The sequence below is a fragment of the Acomys minous genome (genome assembly GCF_964271855.1).
Source record: "Acomys minous genome assembly, chromosome: 3".
Lineage (NCBI taxonomy): Eukaryota > Metazoa > Chordata > Mammalia > Rodentia > Muridae > Acomys > Acomys minous.
The window spans coordinates 13874574-13900853 of record NC_140485.1 but is presented as its reverse complement, the minus strand read 5'-3'; the positions used below and the strand labels follow the sequence as shown (position 1 = coordinate 13900853).

The window sequence follows — 26280 nt, the reverse complement described above, 5'->3', positions numbered from 1 at the left end:
TTCATGGAATTCAGCCTCAAGTCACGAGGACTTTAGATGAGGCACCAGAATGTCCACGTTTCTTTCTCTCTTGGCATTCTTAAGACCACACCTGGTCCTTAGCCCCCTGTGTCTCTTCCCTTCTTACATCCCCCTATCTGAATGAGGTCACTCGAAATAAGCAGCTGTAGTTTTCCCAGCAGAAAATTTCTGTCTAGGTCATGCTAGGCACTGGAGACCCTTATGCAGTAGCAAAGACCTTGTCCTTCTGATTCTGAACACGATGCTTCTAAAACTCCTTTCTACTGATCATAACAGCATTACTGAACTACAAAACATTTTCAGATTTCTGATAGGTTAATAAGTTACCTCCTTAGGATATGTCTAAATCTAAAGTTTCCCCTGGGTTCAGTTAACAGGCATTAATTATATTGGAGGTGAAAAATGACATCATTCAAATTATATTCTCAATAACCTAAGCCCAGCCTGTGATGTTTATATTTGTAAAATACATAGATTATGGTTGGAAGGTTACACAGAGATTTGCTGCATTTGCTTTCATGTCTTTCTGTTTCTTGTTTTTGTTCTTGCTTATTTGTGGTTTTTATTTTTAGCAAGCATTTCACCATCTAGGCCAGGATGGACCTGGATTGTACATCCCTCTGCCTTTGTTTTCCAATATCAGGAATGACTGGTGTGTCCCTTATCACCTTTGTATTTTTGTCATTTTAAAAATTACTGTTCTGGTTGTTGGTCAACAACATTGCCAAATAAAAACATAATCTCTATCCTAGAAATGGGGTTATAACACTTAAAGGTATTTATCTAAAATTCAAATATAAAACTTTGGTATAACATCAACAATAACAAAAAGAAACTATTAAGTAATACATAGGCCCTGTCAATCATTGACACATACAGTACTAGTTTGCTGTCCATGTATGTATTTTTGTTTATAATTTTAATGAAAGTTCAAAGCCCATATACCTTAATGTAATTATAAATATGCCAAATATCAATTCTTCTTATTTTTTGCTTTTAAAATACACTTATAAAGGAAAAATATGACTTAATATATTAGTTAGAATATATTCCATACACACCTTAAGGTCATTACTAAAATATTTCAGCATGACTGTTAGGCTGAGAATGGTGTGCCCAAAGCATGCAGGTAAAAGTTGTCATTACTAATTACACTTGTGTGTGCACACTCCTGTCCCTCAAGGTGCTTGCAGAGCTCACGGTTTGTGTGTGCACATTCCTGTCCCACAGGGTGCTTGCAGAGCTCAGAGTTTGTGTGTGCACACTCCTGTCCCTCAGGATGCCTGCAGAGCTCAGAGGCTGGTTTGTAGGAATCATTTCTCTTTCCATCATGTGGAATCTAAGGGTTTAAATTGAAGTTTTTAGGTGTTGTGACAAATGTCTTTACACATTGAGGCTGATAGAAAACTTTTAATAAGTAATGTACATTATAGACAAAAACACAGCAGGCAAATGAGGACCACACCCCATAGGAAAGAATCAGTTGTGTCCTCCTGAGACTGGCCATATGGGATGCGGTGCCAGGAGCCATTAGGGGTCAGGCTCTACATGTCTGTACTAGGCATTTCAGGCCCTGGGCCAGATGCCAAGGAGTTAGGATCTGACCGTTGGGTGTGGGGAAGGCTTCTTGATTTTAATATTTTTTTGTCTCTATGGTGATCTATTGCAGCATGTCAGAGGACCAGAGGAAAAGTAAATATAATGAGCACTGCTTATTTCCCATGTACCTAGCATTGTATTGGGCCCTTTAATGTATTAACATATGTGTCATTTTGGTTGGTTGGTTGGTTGGTTGGTTGGTTGCCTGGGCAAATAGTCTACATCCCAAGCTATCTTTATTTAAATTATTTAGTGTGGCCTTGAACTCACTGTGTAGCTAGGACAGGTCAGTTATCCTGTGATCCCCCTGCCTTAGCCTCTAAGTAACTTGGATTGTAGATAGGAGGCTGCCAGGGCCACTTTCATTTATGTCTTAAAATATCCATAATTTCAAATTGCCCCCCGCCTTTTCCCAGATGAGGAGATGTTGGCACTGGGGGATTAAATGTCTTGCCCAGAGCCATACGATTTGTAAACAAATGAATTGGAATAAGCCCTCACTGTTCCTTATCTATGCCAACATGTCTCCAATTTTTACATCCAGATTGGGGATATGATGGTAGCCTGCTGAGGCTGACTCGGTGGGCCTGGGTGTGGGCCTGAGACTCAGCCTCTGTAAGAAGCTCCACTAGCAGGGTCTTCTGGCCTCTGGAGCATACTTTGAGTAAAACACCTCTACAGCACACCCACCACATAACAAAACTGTAATATTCCAGAAACTGTTAACAAGGAAGGAGCTCTTCGTAATCTCCTGAACAGTGAGGCACCTGCATATATAAACATATCGCAGCTGTTGCAACAGCGTGAATAAGACCTCCTCAAGCTCAAGGCAGAAAAAAGCCCTCAGCATTGGGGGAGGAGGTTTGTTCTGAGGTCCTGAGGACCTACGTCAGTTGATAGCTGCTAGGGAAGGCAGAGTCACTTGTCTCTAAGGATGTGGCCCCTGCCGGATCCACGAAACTCCTTGAGATGGCATCATACTCAAGACTATATGTGGGCAGCAGAAATTGGACTCCCTGGATTTTAAAGACATGAAGGCTCAAATTTGGGTGGATCAGGAAAAGGAGGGTTATAGAGGAGGAGGTGTTGGGGGAGAGGGTGAGTGTGATCAAAATATATTCTGAGAAATTCTCAAAGAGTTAACAAAAATTTTTTCTTAAATAAAAGAATGACACCTTCCCTTTCATCTCTCAGCTGCTTAGCTTTGACAATTACAAGGTACTTTCTTTGAATGCCCTCAGGCCATCATAGTAGCCCCCCATTTTCAGAGGAGGAAATGATTGTTTGTAATTGTTGGGTGACTTGCCTAATTAAAGAACTATGTATGGTCTTTTAAAATTAGACACCATGAGAAGCCCAGACAGCCGCTGGAATTTAGGCAAGTCATCCGTTGGTTTGTTCCAGCTGTTTTCACAAATCTCTACATCTGTACTGAAAATTTTCAGTGGATTGTAATTCAGGGCTTTGGGTTCAAGCTCCTAAAACCCGGGAATTATCACCCATGCTATTCCCAACAGCACAAGGACAGCAAAAACAGGGCTCTCAATTAGTGAAGCTTTCACGCTGCTCAGAGCAGGACTCAAATTTTAATGTGTATAAAAATCACCCACAGATCATGATATAAGGCCAATTCATTAAGTCTTGCACAGTCATAAAATTCTGCATTTATAACAACCTTCCAGGTTTTGAGTAGCAACACTCTCAGTGTTTAGCATGTGTCAGAATCCACCCGGTGCCTTCTTCCAGCACCCATGGGTGGTCCCCATGTGGAGCAGTTGGTTTGGAGTATACCCAGGAGTCTGTGTTTCTAAGGATCTGAAGTGATGCTGATGCTGGCCTAGGAATCACACATTGAGAACCACTGCTTTGGAGTCCTGTATCCTCGCCCCAAAATATGTGGCTCTCCCCAGATAAATCCCATTCATCCCATCTCCTCCAAAAAAGAACTTAGTCACAGAAACCCCAGCAAGGCCTCCTGGCCGAACTCTTTCCCTCCCTGGTAGTGTCCAGTCCCAGCCTGTGCGAAGCAATTCATCTTACTCTCAAGGCTCCACCCCTACAGAATGGATGCAAAGGGTGTTTAGACTACTTTTTAGAAGGCGAAGCCCGAATACCTCCTTTACTTCAAACTCCAGCACTTCTGACTTATTTGTAAACTTTATAAAAACATTTTTAATGAAGGTGCTGGGAACTCCAGTGCCAGTCGGCCCTCTGTGTCTGTGGGTTCTGCCCCATGCATTCAACCAACTGCAGACTGTGAGCTTTTAAATATATTGCCTCTGTAATAGGCAGATCTTTTTCTGATAACTCTCCTTAAGCAGTTCAGTACAACAGATGTTTATATAGCAATGATCTACAAGTATGTTGAGTTTGTGCATAGAGTCTATAAACATTTCACACACTTTTTAATTTATTATTATTATTATCATTATCATTATTATTATTATTATTATTATTATTATTATTATTATTATTATTAATTCACATTGTATCCTGCCTGTAATCTCCTCACTCTTATCTGCCTGTTCCCAGCCTCCCTTTCCTTTTCTGCTCTATTCCCATCCCCCAGACCTCTGACAGGTGGGGTCCTCCTTCCCTACCATCTGACCACCACCTATCAAGTCTCAACTGGACAGCCTGCATCCCCTTCCTCTGTGCTCCCACAGGGCCTCTTCTTCCACCCCAACCCCCCACATACATTTTTATAGAGTCTTTAAAGCCTATGGCTTTTCTGGTTTTCTTCACATTGATAATGACACACATATAAAGTAGTCAGCAGGGCCACGTTCATTCACACTCTAATAGCTTTCTAATGCCCCAGTCATGATGAGGAGTCAGATGTAGAAAAAGGAGCAGCTTCATTCTTTCCATTCATGGATTTTTCCATTCATCATTCAAACACATGTTTCTGTTCTCAGCATAAGTGACACTGCAGTTTCAGGACTTTGTCAGTGAAGTGTGGCTCTTATATGCTTATATGCCAGCAGGAAACTGAATGTGGACTTATTGCTTGCTTGCTTCCTTCCTTCCTTCCCTCAGTAAATGTTATTTTAATACTATATGTCAGTTACTATGCTTGAATATGCATATATGTATATATATTTATATATGTGTATATATTTATATATGTATATATTTATATATGATATATAATGTGTATACCTCAAATTTTATATACATATGTATGTGTATGGATGTATATTTATATACACACCACCTAAGAAAAATCATGTTCTGTCTCCCTCACTTCTGAAGAAGAAAGTGACATTAATAAAAGTTCACACATTAAACTTGCAGCAGTCTCCTGGTCCAACATGTGGCAGGAACGCTAGGTTTATTTAGATGGTGATGCAGCCCTGATGTGTGAAGAGTCATTTGAATGAAAGAACTTGCCGGGCTTCATTGGCTGCAAAAGATTCCAAACTAATTTTACATGTTAGATATTCATTAAGACATTTGAAGAGTGCGGCTAGAGATGGGCTCGGTGGTTAAGACACTGCTACTCTTGCAGAGGACCCAAGTTCAGTTCCCAGCACCCACATGGGGTCTCAAATCCATCTGTAACTTCAACTCCAAGTGATCCAATGCCCTCATCTGCCCTCTAAAGGCAAAGCACTGGGCACACATGCAGTACACATGAACCCACACAGGGAAAATTTTCATGTATGTTAGTAGATAAACAAATCTTTAAAAAGAAAGCAAAAACCTAAAGGCAGGAGGTGAATTCATTCAACCACTTAGAGCCTTTGCTCTTCACTCATCCTGCTAGGCTCTTCAGGAACTTTCAAACACACATAAAACTTGAAAGAATTGTAAAACTACTGATCTTATCTCAGTCTATATTAAATCCAGATTTTCATTTTATCACATATAAATTCCTCTATCCATTTACCACTCTATTTTTATTTTTTTAAGTGCATTTCAAAACAGGCTGCAAATGCCAGTGTATTTCCACCCCTGCGCATGTGGAAATGTACAGTCAGAGTGTATTCTATGGAAACGCACAGTCAGGGTGTGTTCTTCAGGACTGAGTCTGAAAGTCTTAGGAACAGGGCTTGTGCAGTAGCTAAGTTAATTCAGCTAGTGGAAAGTCTAGCTACAAACTAGCTATATGTTTTAGGAAGCTGTTTCAAGTGAAATACTGCCTCTAACCAAGCCACAATCACTGCCCACATTTGTCTTCGGCAGGCTGCATTGTATACCCTGAAATCACAAATCTCCTTCATGATATTATGGGAAATGGCTAACCTCCCCCTTACCCATCAGGGTCCAGGTAAATGCACTGTCATCCTAACCAGCCACATGGAAGAGGCAGCGTACTTTCATTATTTTTACATTTGTTTATTTATTTACTTAGCATGTGCTGGAGGGGTCCTGGTGGTGGTGGTGGTGGTGGTGGTGGTATGTGTGCATATGTGAATGTGCACAGTACACATGTGTAGGTACAGAGGACAGCTTCTGGATTTGTTCTTGCCTTCCAACAAGCATTCCCAGGGCTCAACTTTAGGTCATCACACTTGCTGGCAAGCACTTTCTTCACTCACTGAGCCATCTCACCAGCCCAGGACTCAGGAAAATGAGTATCCTCAAAGAACTCAGTCACATCTGATAGTTGAAAGACATTTTAATTTCATGCTAAACGTTCTACAGCCTTCTCAATATATGTATTCTCTGCTGCTTGACTATCAAAGCCAAAATTTCCATTTCCCAGACACAAGTCTTTTCCATTTGTACATCTTACTGTACGGGTTCCCTTCTACAAAACCTAGAAGAATGACTATTAACTTATCCACACACTGGTTTACACCTGGTATATTTTCAAGAAATTTGTGTCAACTTTAACTCTAGAGATGTAACTTTTAAATATGAAATCTTAGATTTTAAAAGTAATTTTTGGCTTTATTTAAAAATAAAACACGTTGCAGTAATTCCATATGAACACTAGGGGGCAGAGGGCAAAAGGAAAAATCTAGTAAAAAGCAACTGAAGTTCCACCTTATGACCATTCATTCCTTCATTGAAATTCATGTAATTGGATCCCTGTGGGCTTCTAATTACGTTTATGAAATTGTATTTTTGGTACTTTTATTTCTGTCATAATGCCCCAAGAAAATATTTTTCCTTGTTTTGTTGGAAAACATAAAAATGCCCATTATGGGAAGGCCTGGGGAGAAACAGTTAAAAAAAAAAATTGGTTCTTTTGAGCTAGACACAGAATTTGGGTTTTGCATTTAAGATCACACATCAATCTGGTGGGATTGGCTTAACTTTTCAATCATATCAAAAAGTTAAATTTAGTATTTCACAATGGCAAGTATTTAATCCTCTTTTTTAATTACATATATAATATATATGCTGTTTTATTGCAACAGGGTGAGCTCTTTGAGAATTAATGTTTACTTACTTTTTTGTCTCTACCTTGGCCATAACTTACTTTTGTATTAATGCTTTTTTAGTGGTCATTGTCTTAGGACACAGCATGCCTGCAATTTAAAACAATTAGACTTTAAACTCTAACAAGCTCTTATGTCACCCATATCACCCCTGGCTTCTTTTTAATAGGTTTTCATGTAGGCTTTCAGTACCGTGTTTGATTATTCTGCCATTGTACTGAAATCAAGGCTGCTGTGCTGAGATGAAGCTGACACACAGCAGCATCAAGTCCACCAGACCTACAGCTACTGTTATCAGTTTCCATTAGGGGCGCTGTCAGTTGGAGCCTTGTACACATCCCTAGGCAAAATGGTCAAGCATCAGACTGTTGTCATAGATGCTCAGGACTGTATCACATTTGTCTCCATAGAAATCCTAAGAGGCCCCTGGAAATCTGACTACACAAAGACCGATTAGCCAGCTCCTCACTTACCCTCTTCTGCTGACATGTGTTTGGCAGGACAGAGGAAGAGAGAGCTGCTCGTTTGTTGGTTCCTGGCCCAGGCAGTTCCCAGCACACAGCATCCCTTTAGCATTCTGGTTTTGGGACTCCAGGCAAACCCTGCTCCTCCAGTCACGGCATGCTGAAGGCTGCTCTGGGTCTAATGCGGCCTAGAGGTGCACTTTGCCCTTTTGGTCATTTGGGAATGGGCAAATTCATATGAATGTTTAGTTTTCCATCCTTCCTCAGAACCTGGCAGCTATAGATGGAAACTGAGCTGTGCCTGTCCCACTTATAAGAGCGTCCTCTGGGTGTAGGGGCTTCCCTTTTCCTTTTCAAGGCTTTACAGCTCCAATTGCTTAACTCTGTTTTTTGTTTTGTTTTGTTTTAAAGATGTATTTATTTATTATTATGTATACAGTGCTCTGCCTGCATGTACACCTGCAGGCCAGAGGAGGGCATCAGATCACATCATAGATGGTTGTGAGCTACCATGTGGTTGCTAGGAATTGAACTCATGACCTCTGGAAGAACCGCCAATGCTCTTAAACGCTGAGCCATCTCTCCAGCCCCTTGTTTTGTTTTTCAAAGGAAACATGAAAGCCTTTCTTCATGTGTAACATGTCCTGAATTGGAAAATTTGGCAACATGGAATAAGCCAAAGCAAAAGCAGAAAACAAAGCAAAACAAAACGAACAGAAAAGAAACCTGCACTCATACACTGCATTTGAGCCATTCCATTTGCAATGTCTGGTTGAGCAAAGAACATACCGTTTTCCTCTTAGCATAGTACTCTAGGAAGAAGTTTTTCTGATGGATGCTAACTAAATATGACCATACCAGACCTTACCAGTCAGATTTATCCATCCATCAAAAGACACAAGTTCACAGTAGTGAGATCTAATGCTTCTAGGATATGTGGCTAGGCTCCTGTCTCTCCTGCTCAGTGTCTGGCTTGGTACTGATGCCATGTACCAAGTGGTACTTTCTCCCACCCCCTCCCAGTGAGACTGAGTATGCTGAAGAGGCCTAGTCAATGAATGGGTCTATTTATTGACTTAAGCTAATGATACTTCAGGGGACTGATCCAAAGGCTGAAGGAGGAGGATCACAAGTTCAAGGCCCCCCCATTGCTACAGAGTAAGGCTTTGCTTCACAAGCGAAAAGCAGTGAGTTGAAGGGAGACGGAGAACGTGAAGCAGCAATGATGCTGTTTATACTTCTGTCTTCCTTTGGTAAAACTGCCTGTCTGCTATTTGTAATTGCATGCCAAAATGCCACTGTTGGCATCTAGATGGCCCATGGAAGAAAATATTGCTAATGTGCCTTATAAATGCACTGTGCAGCCACATGCTGGGATAAAAGTCATCGTGAGCAAGACTTGCTCATGGAGAACAAGTCTGAAACAGCTGGCAGGTACTTGGGCTGTCGGAGTACTACACAATTATAGAGGCGGCTATTTTTACAAGGATCAGTATTGATTCAACAGACGTTTATTGAACCATTTGCTTCAAATAGTTGCTGCAGTGAGTGGAATGAAGGGCAGCTCATGGGTCTTGATACATTTGTGATCACCCATTGGCAATGTTGCATGATCTTTTTGTTTTGTTTTGTTTTGTTTTGTTTGAGACAGGGTTTCTCTGTGTAATCTTGGCTGTCCTGGACCTGCTTTGTAGACCAGGCTGGCCTTGAACTCACATCGATCTGTCTGCCTCTGCCTCCCAAGTGCTGGAATTAAAGGCATGCGCCACCACGTCCGGCCTTAGGTTGCACAATCTTAACTATTTTATATACTTACTTCTTTAGCTTGCATCAGAAAGTTCTAGGAACTTAATGAACAACTGTTTCTGAAACCTTATAAGATAGGCAACATTATGATCCTTAACTCATTTACACCCTTGTGGGTAAAGATGGGGAAACATCAGAGAAAGCTAAGCGACTTGGTAACGTTGTACTGAACTTGAATCCGCGGACATATGGCTCTGATGCCTGCACCAACCACCAACCACATCAGTTCTCCTGGTGGTGGTGAAAGCTGGTGATGTGAAACAAAATAGTATTCCTTCTGTGTTAATGTATTCAGCGGCCCAGCTCTGCTCCTCTGGACCAGGCTGGGGTCCATTTGGCTGTTCTCACTCACATGTGTATTCAGCTAAGGCTGTCTAGCCCAGAATGTCACAGGCAGATGGCTTAAGTGTCCTTCCACAGAGCCTTTCGTCTTCACTGCTGTAGCAGAAGTCTGCTAAAAGCTGGACTGATCTGTGTCCTTTGCTTCTATTGAACTTACTATTCTTTTATTTAGTGGAAACATACTGTCTCATGAAATCCAGAGACAGTGTGGGGAGGTTCGTCCAAGAGCATGGGCAAATGGCAGTGGAAGTTGGAGCCCTTTCTGCAATTAACCTGCCACTTGGTGGTTTCCCACTATGCCGAGTTAATCTTGCTCCCCAGATTGTTTCAGATTTCATTATTTCAGACTCTAAATGAATTGTGGAAATGCCGTGGTGTGCAGCCTTATTGGCATAGGAAGACAGTATGATACCGAAAGTAAAAAGAAAGATGTGTCTGATTTTAGGCTGACCCTGGGGAACCATCATCAGAGGCTCCAAGTGAAACCAGGATAACTCCAGCAGAAAATGGGGTGAATCACACCACGTCCCTTGCACCCAAACCTCCTTCCCAGGCTCCACACAGCCAGCCAGCTCCAGGTAAGCTCTGGGGCCAGTGCTGTTTGCTACATGTCCAACCTCCAGCTTCTGGGAATCTCTGCAGATGCTATGGCTTTGAGGGATGAAGGCATGACCCTCTGTGACTTGGGTGGGTGGCAGGGTGGATGCTTGGACGAATGTCATGGAGCGTCACACGTGATGACCTAGAATCCATGTGTCATGGGCTTCTACTTGGGGTGAGCGTGATCCATCCACCAATAGAGTTTGACTTTGAAAAGAGTCCTTCAAGAAACTTACAACCGTGCCTTAGAAGCACATTCTTGTTTCTACGTCAAGTCTCTACCAACATCCGACTTTCTAGTAACCTTACATGTCTGCCCATGCTAGGCTGTGTGCTAGGTCATTCCATCATCATCACAGTCCTCAATGCAGTATGCCCCATTGTTGTTTCATTAGGAGGTGATGAAGAACTTCCGGAAGGCCACAGAGCCAGTGAAGTTGGCCTACCTTGCACCAGTGTTCATTTATTGCCACAGATTCACACTCTGGGGGGCGGGGTGGTGGTCCCCTCACTGCACTTGCTCATTGTGTTTCCATGGGCACCTTCCCTCTACAACAGCCCCCAACTCTTTCTTGTTTCTCAAACCCATAATATTTTTTAGAGATGCTGATGAATTATTGCTCAAAATGATTTTTAAAAAATCAATTTTTTTCAATATAACTTACTTTGAGCTGCCTTGATGGGTTTTTGCATCAGACTGAGGTTCTATTTTTATGCTGAGCCCTTCTTGCGGCATCCTGTCTGGGACAGGTGATGTTAACGCACCCCATGCCTGGTGATATGGGGTCCGTAGGTCAGAGTTGTTCCCCTTTGCAAGTTTTTATTCCAGTTCTTAGGTGTATGTGGAGAAGCATTTTGTGGATGGGTAAATACCATATTACCCCTTGTACTTTGCTCCGTGATTTTGGCATTGATCACGGTTCTCTGATCAGCCATCTTTAATCATGTCATTCCTGATTGTGCCACAAGATGGCAGTAGCACTGCTGAAATTGAATTTCTTGCTTTGATCCAAGTGGATTGATGTCTCCCTCTACAGGGAGAATACATTTAATTACTTATTGACATAGGATTGAGGCCAAGTTACAGATTAAAGAAGTATTAGAGTAATTGTGTTGTAAATAACTTTCTGCCTCAATTAGCCATTGTCTCTAAGGAGACTGGACTCAAGGCAGACTGGCCCCAAGTACTAGAAATGAAACCCAGATGGCCAAGTGCTCTACCACTGAGCTCCTCCCCATCCCCAAACATTCTTTTTTAAAATGGGATTAGAAATTCAAAATACAAGCAAAGCCATTTCTCTGATCTCTTTGGCTGCAGGTTCTGTGAAGGCACCAGCCAAAACAGAAGATCTGATCCAGAGTGTCTTAACAGGTGAGTCCTGCCTTCTTTTCTTCATGGGACTTGGCAACTCAATTATACAGTAAGTGTTATGAGGGGATGATATTGCTATTTATCTCTGAAAACTAGCACTTAATTTTTTTTAAGAGTTTATGCACATCTGGCCTAAATTTAGTCATGTTGTCTAATGTAAAGTCACAGAGAGATAGCCAGAGTTGGCCGGCTAGACCCTCTTGGCTAAAAGTAATAGTTTTCAGAGAGATCTATTTCAGGGGAAAAAAAATATAGTTTTCTTCTGACTATGAAAGCCAGTTAACAGGAATGTGTGTCTCCCCAAAGTACTGACAATACATGGTATTTCATACATGCAGAATAAAGCCGATTGTGACTTTGAAATATACTTTGTTTATGATCTTTGATAGGAGCTTGGGACTCAACTGATATCTAAGCTAGTGAAGTCTTAAAAGTGAGCAGAACAAGAATATATGCATGTGTTCATGAAAAGCAAAATCACTAGTAGAAACCAGATGTTGACCTACGGTGAGGCAGACTGGAGATTTTAGATATATGTACTTTATGCACACAGTCATATTTCACCAAAACATGTAAAAATTATGAGGGACTTATAAGACAACAAAGCATGTTTTTAAAAATAATTCAGTGAGAAGCAATACAACGCTGATGCAGAAAACAAGTTACTGAATTGTTATCTAAAAATATGTAACTGTATACACAGAGGCAGTGGGTCTGTACCCCCACCCTAACTGGGGCTATCTCTGGGCAGCTCAACCATTAGTGATACTGCGTCTTTATGCCAATGAATGTTACTTTTATATTTTGGGATTTTCCAAGCTTGCACTTTGCCTGGAGCCTTATCCAAAGGTGGTTTAAAGTGTCCTTTTCTTAAAGGCTGGAGGATGGAGTTTTCCAGTTCTAAGCTGCCCATAGCTCCTGTTCTAGAAACGGTTTCTTGTAAGGTAGAGTCAGCTAGCAGAAAATGCAGCAATGCCTCAGGATTATAAATTCTTAAAGCATGATTATTATTCAACCATCAGGAGTAAGTTTGAGCCTGAGGGAAACAACTAAAGAAATGTACCTGGTTCTCTTTGAGCTTCTCTCTTCAAAAAGCAAAAAGAGAGCTATCAGGGAAGATGAGTGATAAGAGAAGGAAGTTTTGTTTAAAGGCATTGGTATTTAGCCACAGAAATTACCATTCCGGGCCCCCTGTTTATGCACAGCCCATTTCATCTTCTCTTCAGGTTAGCTGTGACTCCTGACATACATTAGTTCCGAATCCCTTGAAAGTCGTAAATATTTATGACACCTTTTGTGCTGCTGTTGTTGTTGTTCCAAAAACAGAAAGTTCAGATCAAGAAACGAAAACATGTGAACTCAGATTATTCTGGGTTCAAATAAATGATAATTCATTGAAGTTAAGACACCATACATTGAAAGGCTCCGCCCGTCCTTGCTTTTGTAATACTAGGAAAAGCAATATGAAACTAATGTGGGCTCTTGATTTCTGAAGTGAGAATGCAGTTTTAAAAGGCCTGTTGTAGAATTGGTGAAGTTGGCTTATGAAATACAGTATGATTTACGGACAGGCATTGATACTTAACCATTTTTCTCAATATTGGATAAAATACTTCTGTCAAGCACGGGGCCACCAGCACTGCTGGAGGCTTTGTGAAAATTAGATTAAAGGACACTTTCTTTTCTGCCAAGGGCAAGTGATGAATGAGTGGGCACCGGAGTCCATGTCAGAAGTAACCCCTACTCCCTATATTATGGAACCCACAAGGAGACCGAGCTTCCTATTGAGGGGTATGGGTCATCACAGCACATGGTCCTTGGTTGGTGCATCAGTCTCTGCGGCACACCGCCCGCCCCCCCCCCCCGACCACGACCACCCAGATTTGTTGCCTTCATTGGTCTCCTTGTGAACTTCCTATAAAGGTTACTTTCTTGACACAGTCAACTTCCATATCCACTGAAATACAGGAGAAAGCTTATGGTGTGTCCTTCGTCAGGAAGTTCCTTGCGAGATGCTGAACCCATGTGATTACGCAAACCTCTACCTCCAAAAATATTTACATTATAATTCATAACAGTAGCAAAATTGGTTACGAAGTGGCAACAAAAGTAATATTAAGGTTGGGGGTGGCCACAACGTAGGAACTATATTAAAGGGTCACAGCATTAAGAAGGCACGGAGCCAAAAACGGTTAAATACTTCCCATGAATTTTTAAAAATATATTTTACCATCAGACCAGCCTTGTGAACTAATAGAAATGTTACCATCCTTAAAAAGGATAGAGTTGGGGACCTGCTTCATTTTCCTCTGATGTGGGATGTTCCCAGCCATAGCAAGGCTAGGTTGCTAAAGCCCACAGTTTCTAATTCTCTGTAAAGTTGCCCTCTATTTAATGGGAGATCCACTCTAGAAGATTGTATTCCTGTCTGACTGTTCCAAATTCCCAAGAAGCTGGCCTCCTTTAATCATGAGGAGACCAACCCTGGGTGCTGTACACACCTGGAATTCCTCTGGGAGTATTCAGAGGTCAGACAGAAATTGATGTGCACCCTTGCTGGGTTGCTTCCACCCCTGGTCTACTTCCATCTTTCCCCTCCACTCAGCCCACAGTAAGTCACAGACACCCAAATCCCCATCCTAGACTCCACTTCTAGGAAAACCAAACTTCCAAGCTTCAGATGAAGGACCAGGCTCTCTGGAAGGTTTGGCAGTGCAGTTGTAAGCTGTCAAGTCAGAGCTGACTGACAAGCCTGCCATCCAAGCTCTCAGTGCAGATGTGGAGGATGTCACTGTGCCTTCCCCTGGACTCTCAGTACACCCCGTCACTCAGCTCTTTACGCTGCTCTGTTGCAGAAGTAGAGGCGCAAACCATCGAAGAGCTCAAGCAACAGAAGTCATTCGTGAAACTTCAAAAGAAGCACTACAAAGAAATGAAAGACCTGGTCAAGAGACACCATAAGAAAACCACCGAGCTCATTAAGGAGCACACCTCCAAGTACAACGAGATTCAGAATGACTACCTGAGAAGGAGGGCGGCCTTGGAAAAGTCCGCCAAAAAGGACAGCAAGAAAAAGTGAGTCCATAGGTACTTGCTAGTTTTATACCACAGAAGAAGAAGGGCTGCCATGCGTGCTCGGTGTTTTGTGTGTTCTGCCACATCTCTTAACCTGTGCCGCCACAGGCAGGGAAGTCACACTGTGTGCTCTCCTCTCCATCGTTCTTAAATCATTTCAGCTGATATTTTCTCTTGAGCTAAATTTCGTTTCTTCCCTCTTTTCCTCCCTTCGTCTCTTCTTCCCCTCCTTCCCTTTTCTTTGTGAGACACAATATCTTGCTAGTTGCCCAGACAAGTCTGAAATGGCTAAACCCCAGTGACAGTTCTTTCTCTGCTTTTGGAAAAGCTGGGACTGCAGGTATGGGTTTCTTCGTTTGAACAAATTCTGGGGGTACATCTACAATTAGACTTCCAGGGCGCTATCCTGCGACTCAGATGTCACGTGGCTGATGCACAACCCCCGCCATAGCAGCTGCCAAAAGAGTGGGTCCAGAACTCACAAGTGCCTAGAAACTAGTTGACGAGACTACTTGCCTTGAGGAGGGAGATGTTTCAGCTTGCTTTTGAGGCCTGAGACCCATGATTGCCTGTGGCATGCTGGGGTCTGGGGTTCACAGCGTCATTCACTCAGAACACTCAGAATGTTGTGGAAAGAAGTGTGCCTCGCATAGCTACCAGATAATGTCGCTCTGTGTCTCCTGCCCTGTTGATGATGCAGTGGTTGTATGAAATTTTACCCTCAAAAAGCAAATATGTGTGCTGGTTAGTTTTATGTCAGCTTACGCAAGCTAGAGTCATTTTGGAAGAGGAAAAAGGTCAGTTGAGAAAAATGTTCCCACTCAACTGCCTGTGGTGCATCTTCTTGATTGATGTTTGGGGTGAGAGGACCCAGCTCACTGTGGGTGGTACCATCTTGGGTTAATGGCTTTGAGGTTTATAGGAAAGCAGGCTGAGCAAGCCATGAGGAACAAGCCAATAAGCAACATTTCTCCATGACCACTGGATCAGCTCCTGCCTCCAGGTTCCTGCCCTGACTTCCTTCAATGGTCAATTACTGCCTGGAAGTATTAGAGCAAATAATCCCTTTGCTCCCCAAATTATTTTTGGTCATGGCGTTTTGTCACAACAATAGAAACCCAAGACATCACAATAATGAGAGGAAAATAAACAGCAAATATAACCATACAGAATAACCATGAAGACTATTAAAAATAGGAGCAGTATTGTGATGTAGAATGACCTCAGAAGAGAACATCCTCTGGTGGACTTTTGTGAGGGTTTTTTTGTTGTGGTGGTGGTGGTTTTTTATTTTTTATTTTTTGAAGTGCTAGGGATAGAGCCCACAGACTTGTGCATCACTACTTAGATGATACCCAGTCTCTAGAATTTTGAAGCTGAGTGTCATTGTGTAACTTGGTGTGCCAACTAGTTTGTATGTTAACTTGACCCAAGCTAGAGTCATATGAGAGGAGGGAAACTCAGATGAGAAAATGCTTCTATAAGATTGTCTGTGGGCAAACATTGAGGGCATTTCCTTAATTAGTGATGGATTTGGGAGGACTCAGCCCATTGTGGATGCGGACACCCCTGGGCTGGTGGTCCTGGGTTCTATAGGAAAGCAAGCTGCTGAGCACACCTTGAGGAGTAAGGCAGTATGTAAGTAGCACCCCTCTGTGGCCTTTGCACAGCATCTGCCTCCTTCCTGCCTTGGCTTCCCTCAATGGATTGTGACCCAGGAAGTAGAAACCAAATAAAACTTTCCTTCCCAAGATGCTTCTGGCCATGGAAGTTTCATCACAGCAATAGCAACACAAACTAAGATGCTTGGGATGGACTAGAACTCATTATCTTACTGCCTTGGTGTCTAAATGCTGGGATTATATGCTCATGCCACCACTCCCAGCTGGGAGAGCCATTCTGACATGTCAGTGTAGAATGAGGTGACTTCTGGGCAGTCAGTCATGCCAACCATAAAGAGAGTAATAGGAGATGGTTCCAGCCCAAGGGAAAGATTGGAAGCAGATCTGGATTTGTTCCCAAGACTGTAGAGTTGGCAAAATGGGTGAGATTTAGTAAGTCCCATGTGGTGATGCAAAATGAAGTGTTAACTGAGGTCTTTTAAAGCAAGTGACAAGTAACTCGGAACTTATGTGGTTGACTAAGAATCCAACGGAAAAAAAAACTTAGTGAGGTTTGTATACTCTAAATTAATGGCCTCAGAAAACACACCTGGCTGCTGTGTAGAAGATGGCTCTTATGTTGGGCCTTTCAGATGTACATGAGCTACGGACAGGTTCTCATTCAGCCATGCTTGCAACAGGTGGTACTGAAGTCATGGTGCCAGATGGTACTGTCAGGATTGAGGACTCAGAGAGGAGCAGAGAGACTAGGCGTACTTTCTCAGGAGTATAGCTGAGTGTTGATAACTATTTCTCCCAGAAAGAGGATCATAGAAATGGAATAAAGGACTCTTATGTTGTTGTAGGATGTGAAATGGATACCTGGAGGAGAGAAGACATGGCCCGTGTGACACTGTAGCTGCTGGGTATCCTTGTGGTGACAGAAATATATGTAATCACCATGGCCACATCTGTTCAAGGCACTCCCCTCTCTGGATAAAGCAATGTGACTCAGAGTACACCTCATTGGAGCAGCAGTAGGACAGCTGCTCAGGTGTAGACTCCTGGGACTCCATGCCAGCGTCTGGTTCAGGCCTGTGGTGGGGCCTCTACAGTTCTAACAAACTACAGGGCTTTGCTGGCACCTTTGGTTCAAAGATTTGTTATTGATAAGATTTGGTCCAGAACTCTTCAGTGGTATCCCAGAAATTGAAAGACACCAAAGCGGCCTTGCTTAGATCCTACCTGCATCTTCAGTCTACCTCCCAGCCACATAAAAATCACTGCTCCTTGGTTAGACTATGCTGTGATGAGAAGGGGACGGGAGGATTTCCCAGGCACATGGGCTCCTCTGCTGTCAGATCTCCTGCACGAAGATGACAAGGTTTACCTCTAAACTGTAGCAGATGCCTAATGCCAAATGTCTAAATCTCAGTATTCAGATTTCTGTATGGATCTCGGCTTGGCATTTGCTTTCAAATTCCACTGCAACTTGTTCATGTATAGATGGTCCTGGGCTTCATGGCATAGGCTCTGGCTGATCTCAGTGGGGTCTTTTGCCTTCTGGTGTTGGGTTGTTGTTCCACTCCTGGGCGGGTTCCTCTATTGAGTACCAAAGATGTGTTAGGCAGATGTGCTAGAGTGATTCTCTAGGACCATAGAGCATGGTGCTATAAACTGGGTGCTTAAGACACTATATCACAGTTCCAGAAGGTAGGAGTCCAAAATCAGCATGGTGGCAGAGCATCAGCGCTTAGAGGTGGAGCGGAACATCATTCCTGGCCTCTTCTACCTTTTGGCAGTTACAGGAAATAGCCTTGACCTACCTTAGCATGTAGATTCGTCACTCTATCACATGGCTTTCTCTCTGTATAAGTACACCTGCCTAAATTTTCTCCTTCTTCTAAAGATATTACTCCATAAACTAGGGTCCATCCTTAGCCAATTATAACCTTTCAAAGCTATTACATTTGCAACAGGTGAATACAACCTCCCAAAGAAAGTTTCCAAATAGGAAGACCAGGACACTCCAAGGAACTAAGCACTGAGTGTTCCCTACCGCAACACTGTAAAGTCTAGACAGACATCCACCACAGTGCAGCAACATGGGCCTAAAGCCCACTCATACCATGGCCTGCTCAGAAACACAAGCAGAACACGTGATGCAGCCACAGTGGGGCCAAAGCACAGTGCCTACCCATCAGCTGTGTTCTATGGCCTGGTAGCTTTGGAGCCCCAGGTGTGACTGTCTCCACAGGAGGCACCTATGGTCCCACAAAGGATTTAGACAGTGGTCACTACTTCTGTGGATAACGTTACTCAGCAAGTGTTCTAAATGTCTAAGCCCATTGTGATCATGTGTTTTCTTGGAGCATTCTTTGCAAGCTTGTTGGTGATTACTAATCTTTTGCTCTCTAATCAATGGGGTTTTTTTTAATTATGAAAATATTTTCTTCAATGTTTAGTAATTAGGGAGCTACAAGTGAAGTGAAGGTAACTTAAGTTTTCTTATTGTCTTCATAGGGAACAATTTTTGTCTTCCTTGGGTTTATTTATTTACTAAATATCAAAACAATTTTACATTTTAAACCTTAGTTATTTAATAAACACTAATAGCTTTGTGTTGGACATTATTGTAATGTCATCATGAACACCAGTCCATACAATTTAAAACATAAAATATTTTTATGGTGTTAAAATATATAGTTCAGAAGACATATTTTTTAAAGCAAATGTATCCTTTAGTTCTATTTCAGTGTGTATTTTAGCTTTTAAGTAAATATCACAGTGGTAGGAAAAAGCACTTTAAATTGTTGTTTCCCTCTTTACTTGATTTTCTGTAGTTTGGATTAAAAATATTCCTTTGTTTATTTGGTTAGTTGGTTCGGTTTCTGAGATATGGACTATGTATAGCTCAGGCTGGCCCTGAGCTAGCTGAGACTAACTTCAGTTTTATAATATTTTACTTTGGCCTCTTTGATGCTGGGGTACCAGGGTAGGAATTTAATATATTTCTCTTATGAGATGTCCTGATTTTTCCTCTTAGCTGATAAATGGGAACATGTGGTCAGGGTAATCTTGCAATCATCACAGGTCATGGAAACTGGCATAGAGTTCACAGAGCCTTTCTGGAAACATGTCATTGGTGCTCATTAAAGTCTTTCAAGGGATTGACTTACAGTGAATGATTGTCAGCAAGAAATACAGCCTTCTTCTCTAGCTGGGAACTCTATAGCTCGCCCTGAAGCTGCGAGTGTGTGAGCCACCTGTCCGCAGCCTGAGAATGCAGTAGGCTGTGACACATCCTTCTTCTCACTGCGTTCTGAATCATCGTCTTTGCTGCTAGGTTGCAGAGAAAGACAGGATGCAGCTTCACAGCCATATTGTGACATATGATATAACATGTGCTCACCTTGAAAACACAATCAAAATGCAGGACTTGATTTTTAAATACTAGCAAAGAAATCACCTTTCCTTATGGGTAGAACAGACGTGAAGATTTCAGGTGAAATTTGACACTCTTTGGTGGAGGAAGCTAAAGGCAAAATCAGCATTTATCTGTCACAACACAGCTAGGGAAGGCAAAGTTTGCTCTAATATATCTCCTAAAAACTCCACTTTAATGAAGCACACATTCATTTTTAAAATTTGTTTTTATACCATACTTTATAAATTTCTAATATGGCATTAAAATAACATCACAAGAGACATGCATATGGACACACTTCTGTAATCCACAATGTCTGAAGATGTCATCATGTAGAAAAAGCCAGCAAGGGCTTCCAAAACTTTGTGCTCTGATTGAAACACACACACACACACACACACACACACACACACACACACACACACACACAGTCTCTATGACCATCATGGTCAGCAGAGTAATGATGCGCAGGAGGCAAGGAAGTAGTTTGATTCAACATAACTAAATAGCAGTGTTGGTTCAATCTTTAGGAGTCTGGCCACAAGTAGTTTATTTTAGGCATATTTTAGCTCAGCACAATTTGGTGAAAATGTTCTATAGATAATTACCACAACCTCATGTGCAAAACAAAGCACAAAGTAAACTATGTAAAGATTGAGGTAACTATATGAAACTCTTCATAAAGAACATGTGACATCCTCCATAAAGATGGGCTTATGGGTTGAGAAAACCAAGCTTGTGACAAGGGTCTGGGGGAGCATCTGGTGTGGTCTCAGCCACATGTACAGCACAAAGGTCACCAGGCTGTAAACCACACCATGCACAGCCTTCTGGGGAGAAAACCAGTATGCATCCTTGTCTTTGAAGGGACAACACTGTGTGTTGTGTGTTTTAACAATCCAGGTTCCCTACTACTTATCTGTGAACACAGGGACCTCCGTGCCTTCTGAACACAGGTGCGCACACACACATACACACTCACACACAGAGAGACCTTAGAAAGGAGCCATGAGCCACATATGGTTATTGGGCTCCTGAAATGTGGCTCATTTGGACTGGGGGGGGGTATCTCAGTGGGAAAGTTCACATTTAACCTAGGCAAGAATAAAATACATTTTATCAATACTATGATAGATGTGCTTGAACTATGAAATACATACCAGATTTCTTTGACTCCATTAAAAAGAAAACTAAAATAATACATCTTTTTGCGTCTTTTAATTAGATAAAAAAACATACATACATACCTACACACACACACACACACACACACACACACACACACACACACACACACACACAATTATTATTTTGAATCCAGAGTTTACCTTATCATTGAGATGACACTCAAATTCACAATCTGTCTCAGGCTCACACCCAGCTTATAATATATCTTATTAATATTAGTATCACTTCTTTTTTAAAGATGGTTACTAAAAGTTCCAAGTGACATATGTGGCAAAACATCACATGCATAGCTCACATTTATTTCTGCAATAACCCCCAGCTCTTTATGTAGTTACTGTCCTTGAACACTGAGTTAACCTCTTAGGCTCTGAGGAAAGGAAATATAGGCTAGGTAATTCTCCTTCTCTGGTTAACACTAGCTTGTATGTTCTTCTCAGAGAGAAAAATGCTTTCCCAGGATCAGATCACCCAAGGATTTATTTCTAGAAGCTTTGGAGTGGCTTTGACCCTGTTTTTATGGAAGACGTAGGTGCATTACTGTGTTGTTGTTTTTTAGACTTTCTGCCAAAATGCAAAAAGTCTGAAAACATTCCATATGTAAAGATGTATCAGGAGAAGCCAAGACCCTGAGGTTCAAGCTGTGCCTCCCTGTCTCCCATCTCCCTTAATCTACAAGTAAATCCTGCAGACTCCTCAGTTTAATCATCAGACATTGTGCTCATTGCATCGTCTTCTCACTCCGTTATCCGTTGTTACCCCCCACCTCCCCCGTCCCAAGCACTCCACAGAATGTGAAGAGTGCTTTACTCAAAACTGGTTTCTGTCTGCATATGGGATCCTCACCTTCTCCTTCTAGTGGCTTTGTCTCTGCTTCCAAGCCAGGTGACCTCAAGAGGAGGCACTTTTAGAGCCTTCCGAGCGCCTGGTACCACCTGCACAGCTCCTGACCCAAGCTCTTGTCTGTGTCTTTGCAGAACTGAACCCAGCAGCCCTGACCATGGCTCATCGGCCATTGAGCAAGACCTCGCTGCCCTGGATGCCGAAATGACCCAGAAGCTAATAGATCTGAAAGACAAGCAGCAACAGCAGCTGCTTAATCTTCGGCAAGAGCAGTACTACAGTGAGAAGTACCAGAAGCGAGAGCACATTAAACTGGTAAGCCAAGGAGCATGGGTTGTGTTTGTGCAGCTGCGGGGCATGCTGGAGGAGCAAATGTTTGCTGCTCTCAGATGACTCAACGGCAACAGTGTGGAAGCGAATGGCCCCGGTGTGGAGTGCACAGAGGCTACTCAGTTTCCACCTCACCAACACTTGTTGCAGGCTTGATAAATTCCGCTAATCCCTTCATGGACGTATGGGCTGTCATTACCTTCCCTGGAATGCCAATTAGTTTCAGGGGATCTTTGAGATGGCGCAAGAAAGTGAAAAAAAAAATTCTTTAAAAAATAAGGCATGTGCTGCAAGCACATTTTCACTTTCACTGAGCTTTATAAGAACAGACACAACAGAACTAAATGCTGCCCATTGTCCTGATTTCCCTTCAAAACCTCAAGGCTACCTGGGAAAGCAAAAGACACCCTCTTCGATAGTGATAAGGTTTGCCTGCCAAAATATTTTCTCATGGATTGCAAAATTCTTGATACTGTTGTTGACCCCTTAATAAATAATAGGATTATTTGATCACACACAGAGGCACACGATGTGAATTTAGCAATGAAGTACTAGCCTTGAAAACAAGCTAATGCCAAACACAAAAGAACTGAAATGAATAACCTTGACCGAAATGAGTAGTATTTTGAGGAAATAGTTTCACTGAATTATCTATCTTTTTGCTGTAAGTCTGTAAGAAGATTCACTGTGTATGAAGAGACCACCGATGGAAGGAAGAAAACCTTTGCCAATAATACATCTAACAAGAAATTAGAATCTATATAAAGAAATGCACAATTTAAACGTCATGAAAAAAGTCATCCAATCAATAAATGGGCAAATGAATTGATTGGTTTTCTAAAGAAGAAATACAAATGACCAATAAATATTCAAAAATGTTCAACATCTTTAGTTGTCAAGGGTATGCAAATTAAAACTACTTTGAGATTCCATTTCACCCAGGTCAAAATGGCTAGCATCACAGAAACAAATGACAACAAATGCTAGTGAGGATGAGGAAGAAAACAAACCTCCATAAGCTGGATGATGGAAGTGTAAACCAGTACAGCCACTCTGAACATCAGTTATAAAAGCTCTCAACAACTAAAACTAGCCATATGACTCGGCTGCCCACAGGAATCTAAGTCAACATACCTCAGAGACAGTTGCACATTAATATTTATATTTGCCCTAAACACAAAAGTCAGTAGGTAGGAAACAGGCAAGATATCCATCAAAAATGAGTGGATAGAGAAAGTGTGATAAAGGCACACAGAGTGTTACTTGGCCATAGAGAAGAATTAAGTTATTCCACACACAGGAAAATGAGTGTAACTGGAGGTCATCATGTTAAGTTAAATAAGCCAGACTCCAAAAGCCATATCACATGTTCTCCTTCATGTGTGCAATCTAGATTGAAACATAAACATGTATCATGAAACAGTCACTCTAAAGGGGAAGGAGAGGAAAAGAATAGGAAAAGGAGAACAAGAAAGGTTAATAGAGAAAGAAGCAAAATATCCCATTTCTCTCATAGGAGCTAGATTTGTGAATAAGCCATGCATGCTTATTCACATACATATATAGATACATACATACATACATGTATGCATGCATACATACAATATTCAAGAAAGCAGAAAAGATGCTGTTTGGGATAAAGGAAAAAAGAAGAAGAATGGAGGAAGGGAGAATTGAATATAAACAAGACACAATTATGCACGTGTATGAACGTAATATTGAAACCCCTCATTTTATTACGTTAACCTAAACTATTAAAGAAAAAGAGAAAACATACTATGTAATCAGTCACTTGGTGTGTAATCCTTTTGTTTTCATCCTAAAACCTTTATGACAATATAAAATTTAAAATTCAAAATCATGAGACTTACCTATCCAAAATCGTATTCTACTTGGCCAGTTATTCTCAACGTAAAGCATATGTCAGGATCCTCTGGAGAGCTTGTTCAAGTCCAGACTGAGGCCCTGTCCTAAATCCTAAATCATCAGTCTTCCATAGATTGGGCTCTTAATGATAATTCTGTGCCAAGAACTTTCTTTGAGGACCTGGAACTTAAATGTGTTTAAGGCCTTAAAACTTTAATAAGTTCAAGGAGGTGTTTGTAACAAGCCCCAAAGCTTTGGGTCAGTTGCCTGATTGGTACACTACTGCAGTAAGATGGAGGCTGTAATGGGTCGACCGATGGCTTAACAGTTAAAAGCACTGACTTGTCTTCCAGAGCATCTGGGTTCTATTCCCAGCACTCACATCATCTCCCTCCCCATTTAATTCTCCTATTCCAGTTTCCTTTTATCTCTTTATAACACTGTACTGTTTGCCCGTCCTTGGAAGATTCCTTCATCCCCCCTGGTTCTCTACAAGCACCAGACATCTATGGAAAGTCTCCCAAGATTTCTTAACTTCTTTATTATATTGGTTAAGTCATGGGACTTGTCAATGTTTAGAAAAATAGAGTCTATTTGTTTTGAGCAGGTGTAAATCATAATACAAAGTGTGAATGGAGGGAAAGACATAGAATCAGAGCTAATTTTAGGAAAAAAGAAACCATAATCTTTGCACATCCCTCATAGTTTGCATGTAAGATTTCAAAGAACAATTAATAAAAATTTAACTACATGGCTAGAATAGAATATGGTAGCAATTCTTTCCTAAGGATGATTTGTACAGGATTGAGGAGAGGAGAAAAGATGAGTTTTCATATATGTACCTTTTGATAAAACTAGTTCGCCTCTCTTGTATCTGTATCACTATTTATAAATCGAGATGTTTATACAAGAATTCTTAGAAAGTCTCCTTTGACTAGGATGTTAGTTTCTCTTATATTATAGAATGTAGGAGTGACTCACCTCTCAGAGATATTAAAATAATAATTAGAAAGACTCACATGGTATATACTCACTTATAATTGGACCCAAAAGGTACGTCCCACAAAAGTCTTCACTTACCAGGAGATTGGGATAGATGTGAGGACATCCTACTAAGACTCTAGGTAAGAGAAATGTAGGAGATGGTAAAATAGAAAGACCCAGAGGGTCCTAGAAACCTATAAGAAGAACATTGTGATAGGTGGATCGGGACCCAGGGAGGTCTCCTCAAACTATTGCACTAACCAAGGATAATACCGTAGTAAACATTGAATCCCTACTCTGATCTACCCAATGGACAGGACATTCTCCACAGTTACGTGGAGAGCCCATACTGACTTTAACATGAACTCTGGTGCCCTATATTTGACCTCTTCCCCTTGGTGGGGAAGCCTGGTGGCACTCAGAGAAAGAATAAGCAGGCTACCAAGATAAGACTTGATAGCCTATGACCATATAGTGGTGGAGGAGGTCCCCCTCGGTCATAGACCTAGGGGAATAGGGTGAAAGCGGGAGGGAGGGAGAGAGGAATGGGAGGATACAAGTGATGGGATAACAATTGAGTTGTAATCTAAATAAATTAATAATTTTTTTAATTAAAAAATAAAATAATTAGAATGTTTAGTTTAAAGCAACAAATTTTCAGCCTTGATCTTTCTTTCTTTCTTCCCTTCTTTCTTTTTCTTTTTTTTTTTTCTTGTACATAATGTGTATTGTCTGGATGTAATTTGATGGTGTTAATGACTACTTAGTGAAGATTAAAGAAATCACTAATGAACAACAAACCCAAAGGCAAATCAGATAATAGCTCTGGTACCAACAAAAGGAGCTTGAGGAGGAAGACACTGTGGTATGAGGAAAACATCAAAATAGAATCCATGTCTTTTAGGTTAAGCACCTTGGAATTGCAATAATTGCTGCACTTCCACTGGCAAATGAAGGATACTGAAATGATATATTTTTGTATTTAGAAAAAGGATTGACATGATGTTTACCTCCATGGACAGAGTTTCTGGGCCTGCCTTCCACATGGATCATAGAGTCCAAGATTTATAAGCATGTTACAAACAAGACAAATGTTATCTCTTCTAGTCAGACCTGCATTGCTAATAGTCTGAAAACCTGTCTGCAATGGTGGCTATTTCAAGCAACAACTATTTATTTCATTTATTCTGAAGCAAGTAGCCACTATGGCTTTCAGAATCATAAGGCCCAAAGAGCTGCAATGACACAAGTCATCATGTGTCACTTAAGACTACAAAATAGACTACAGCTCCTTGCTTGTTTGTAAGTTGGTTTTGAAGTATTGTAAATTATAGGCCCATAGAAAGGGAGCAGATATATCATTTAAGGAAGA

General features: G+C 41.4%; 1 protein-coding gene across 2 annotated transcripts in view; it reads left to right on the top strand.

The window, feature by feature from the left end:
- The window catches only part of PLCB1 (phospholipase C beta 1), a 679674-nt gene that overhangs the window by 559629 nt on the left and 93765 nt on the right, over positions 1-26280 (top strand). For both annotated transcript variants that reach the window (XM_084776840.1, XM_084776841.1), the window contains exons 24-27: positions 10071-10203; positions 11544-11597; positions 14453-14672; positions 21863-22043. In XM_084776840.1, the coding sequence (XP_084632966.1) occupies positions 10071-10203; positions 11544-11597; positions 14453-14672; positions 21863-22043 (588 nt within the window). The remainder of the gene's footprint in view (positions 1-10070; positions 10204-11543; positions 11598-14452; positions 14673-21862; positions 22044-26280) is intronic.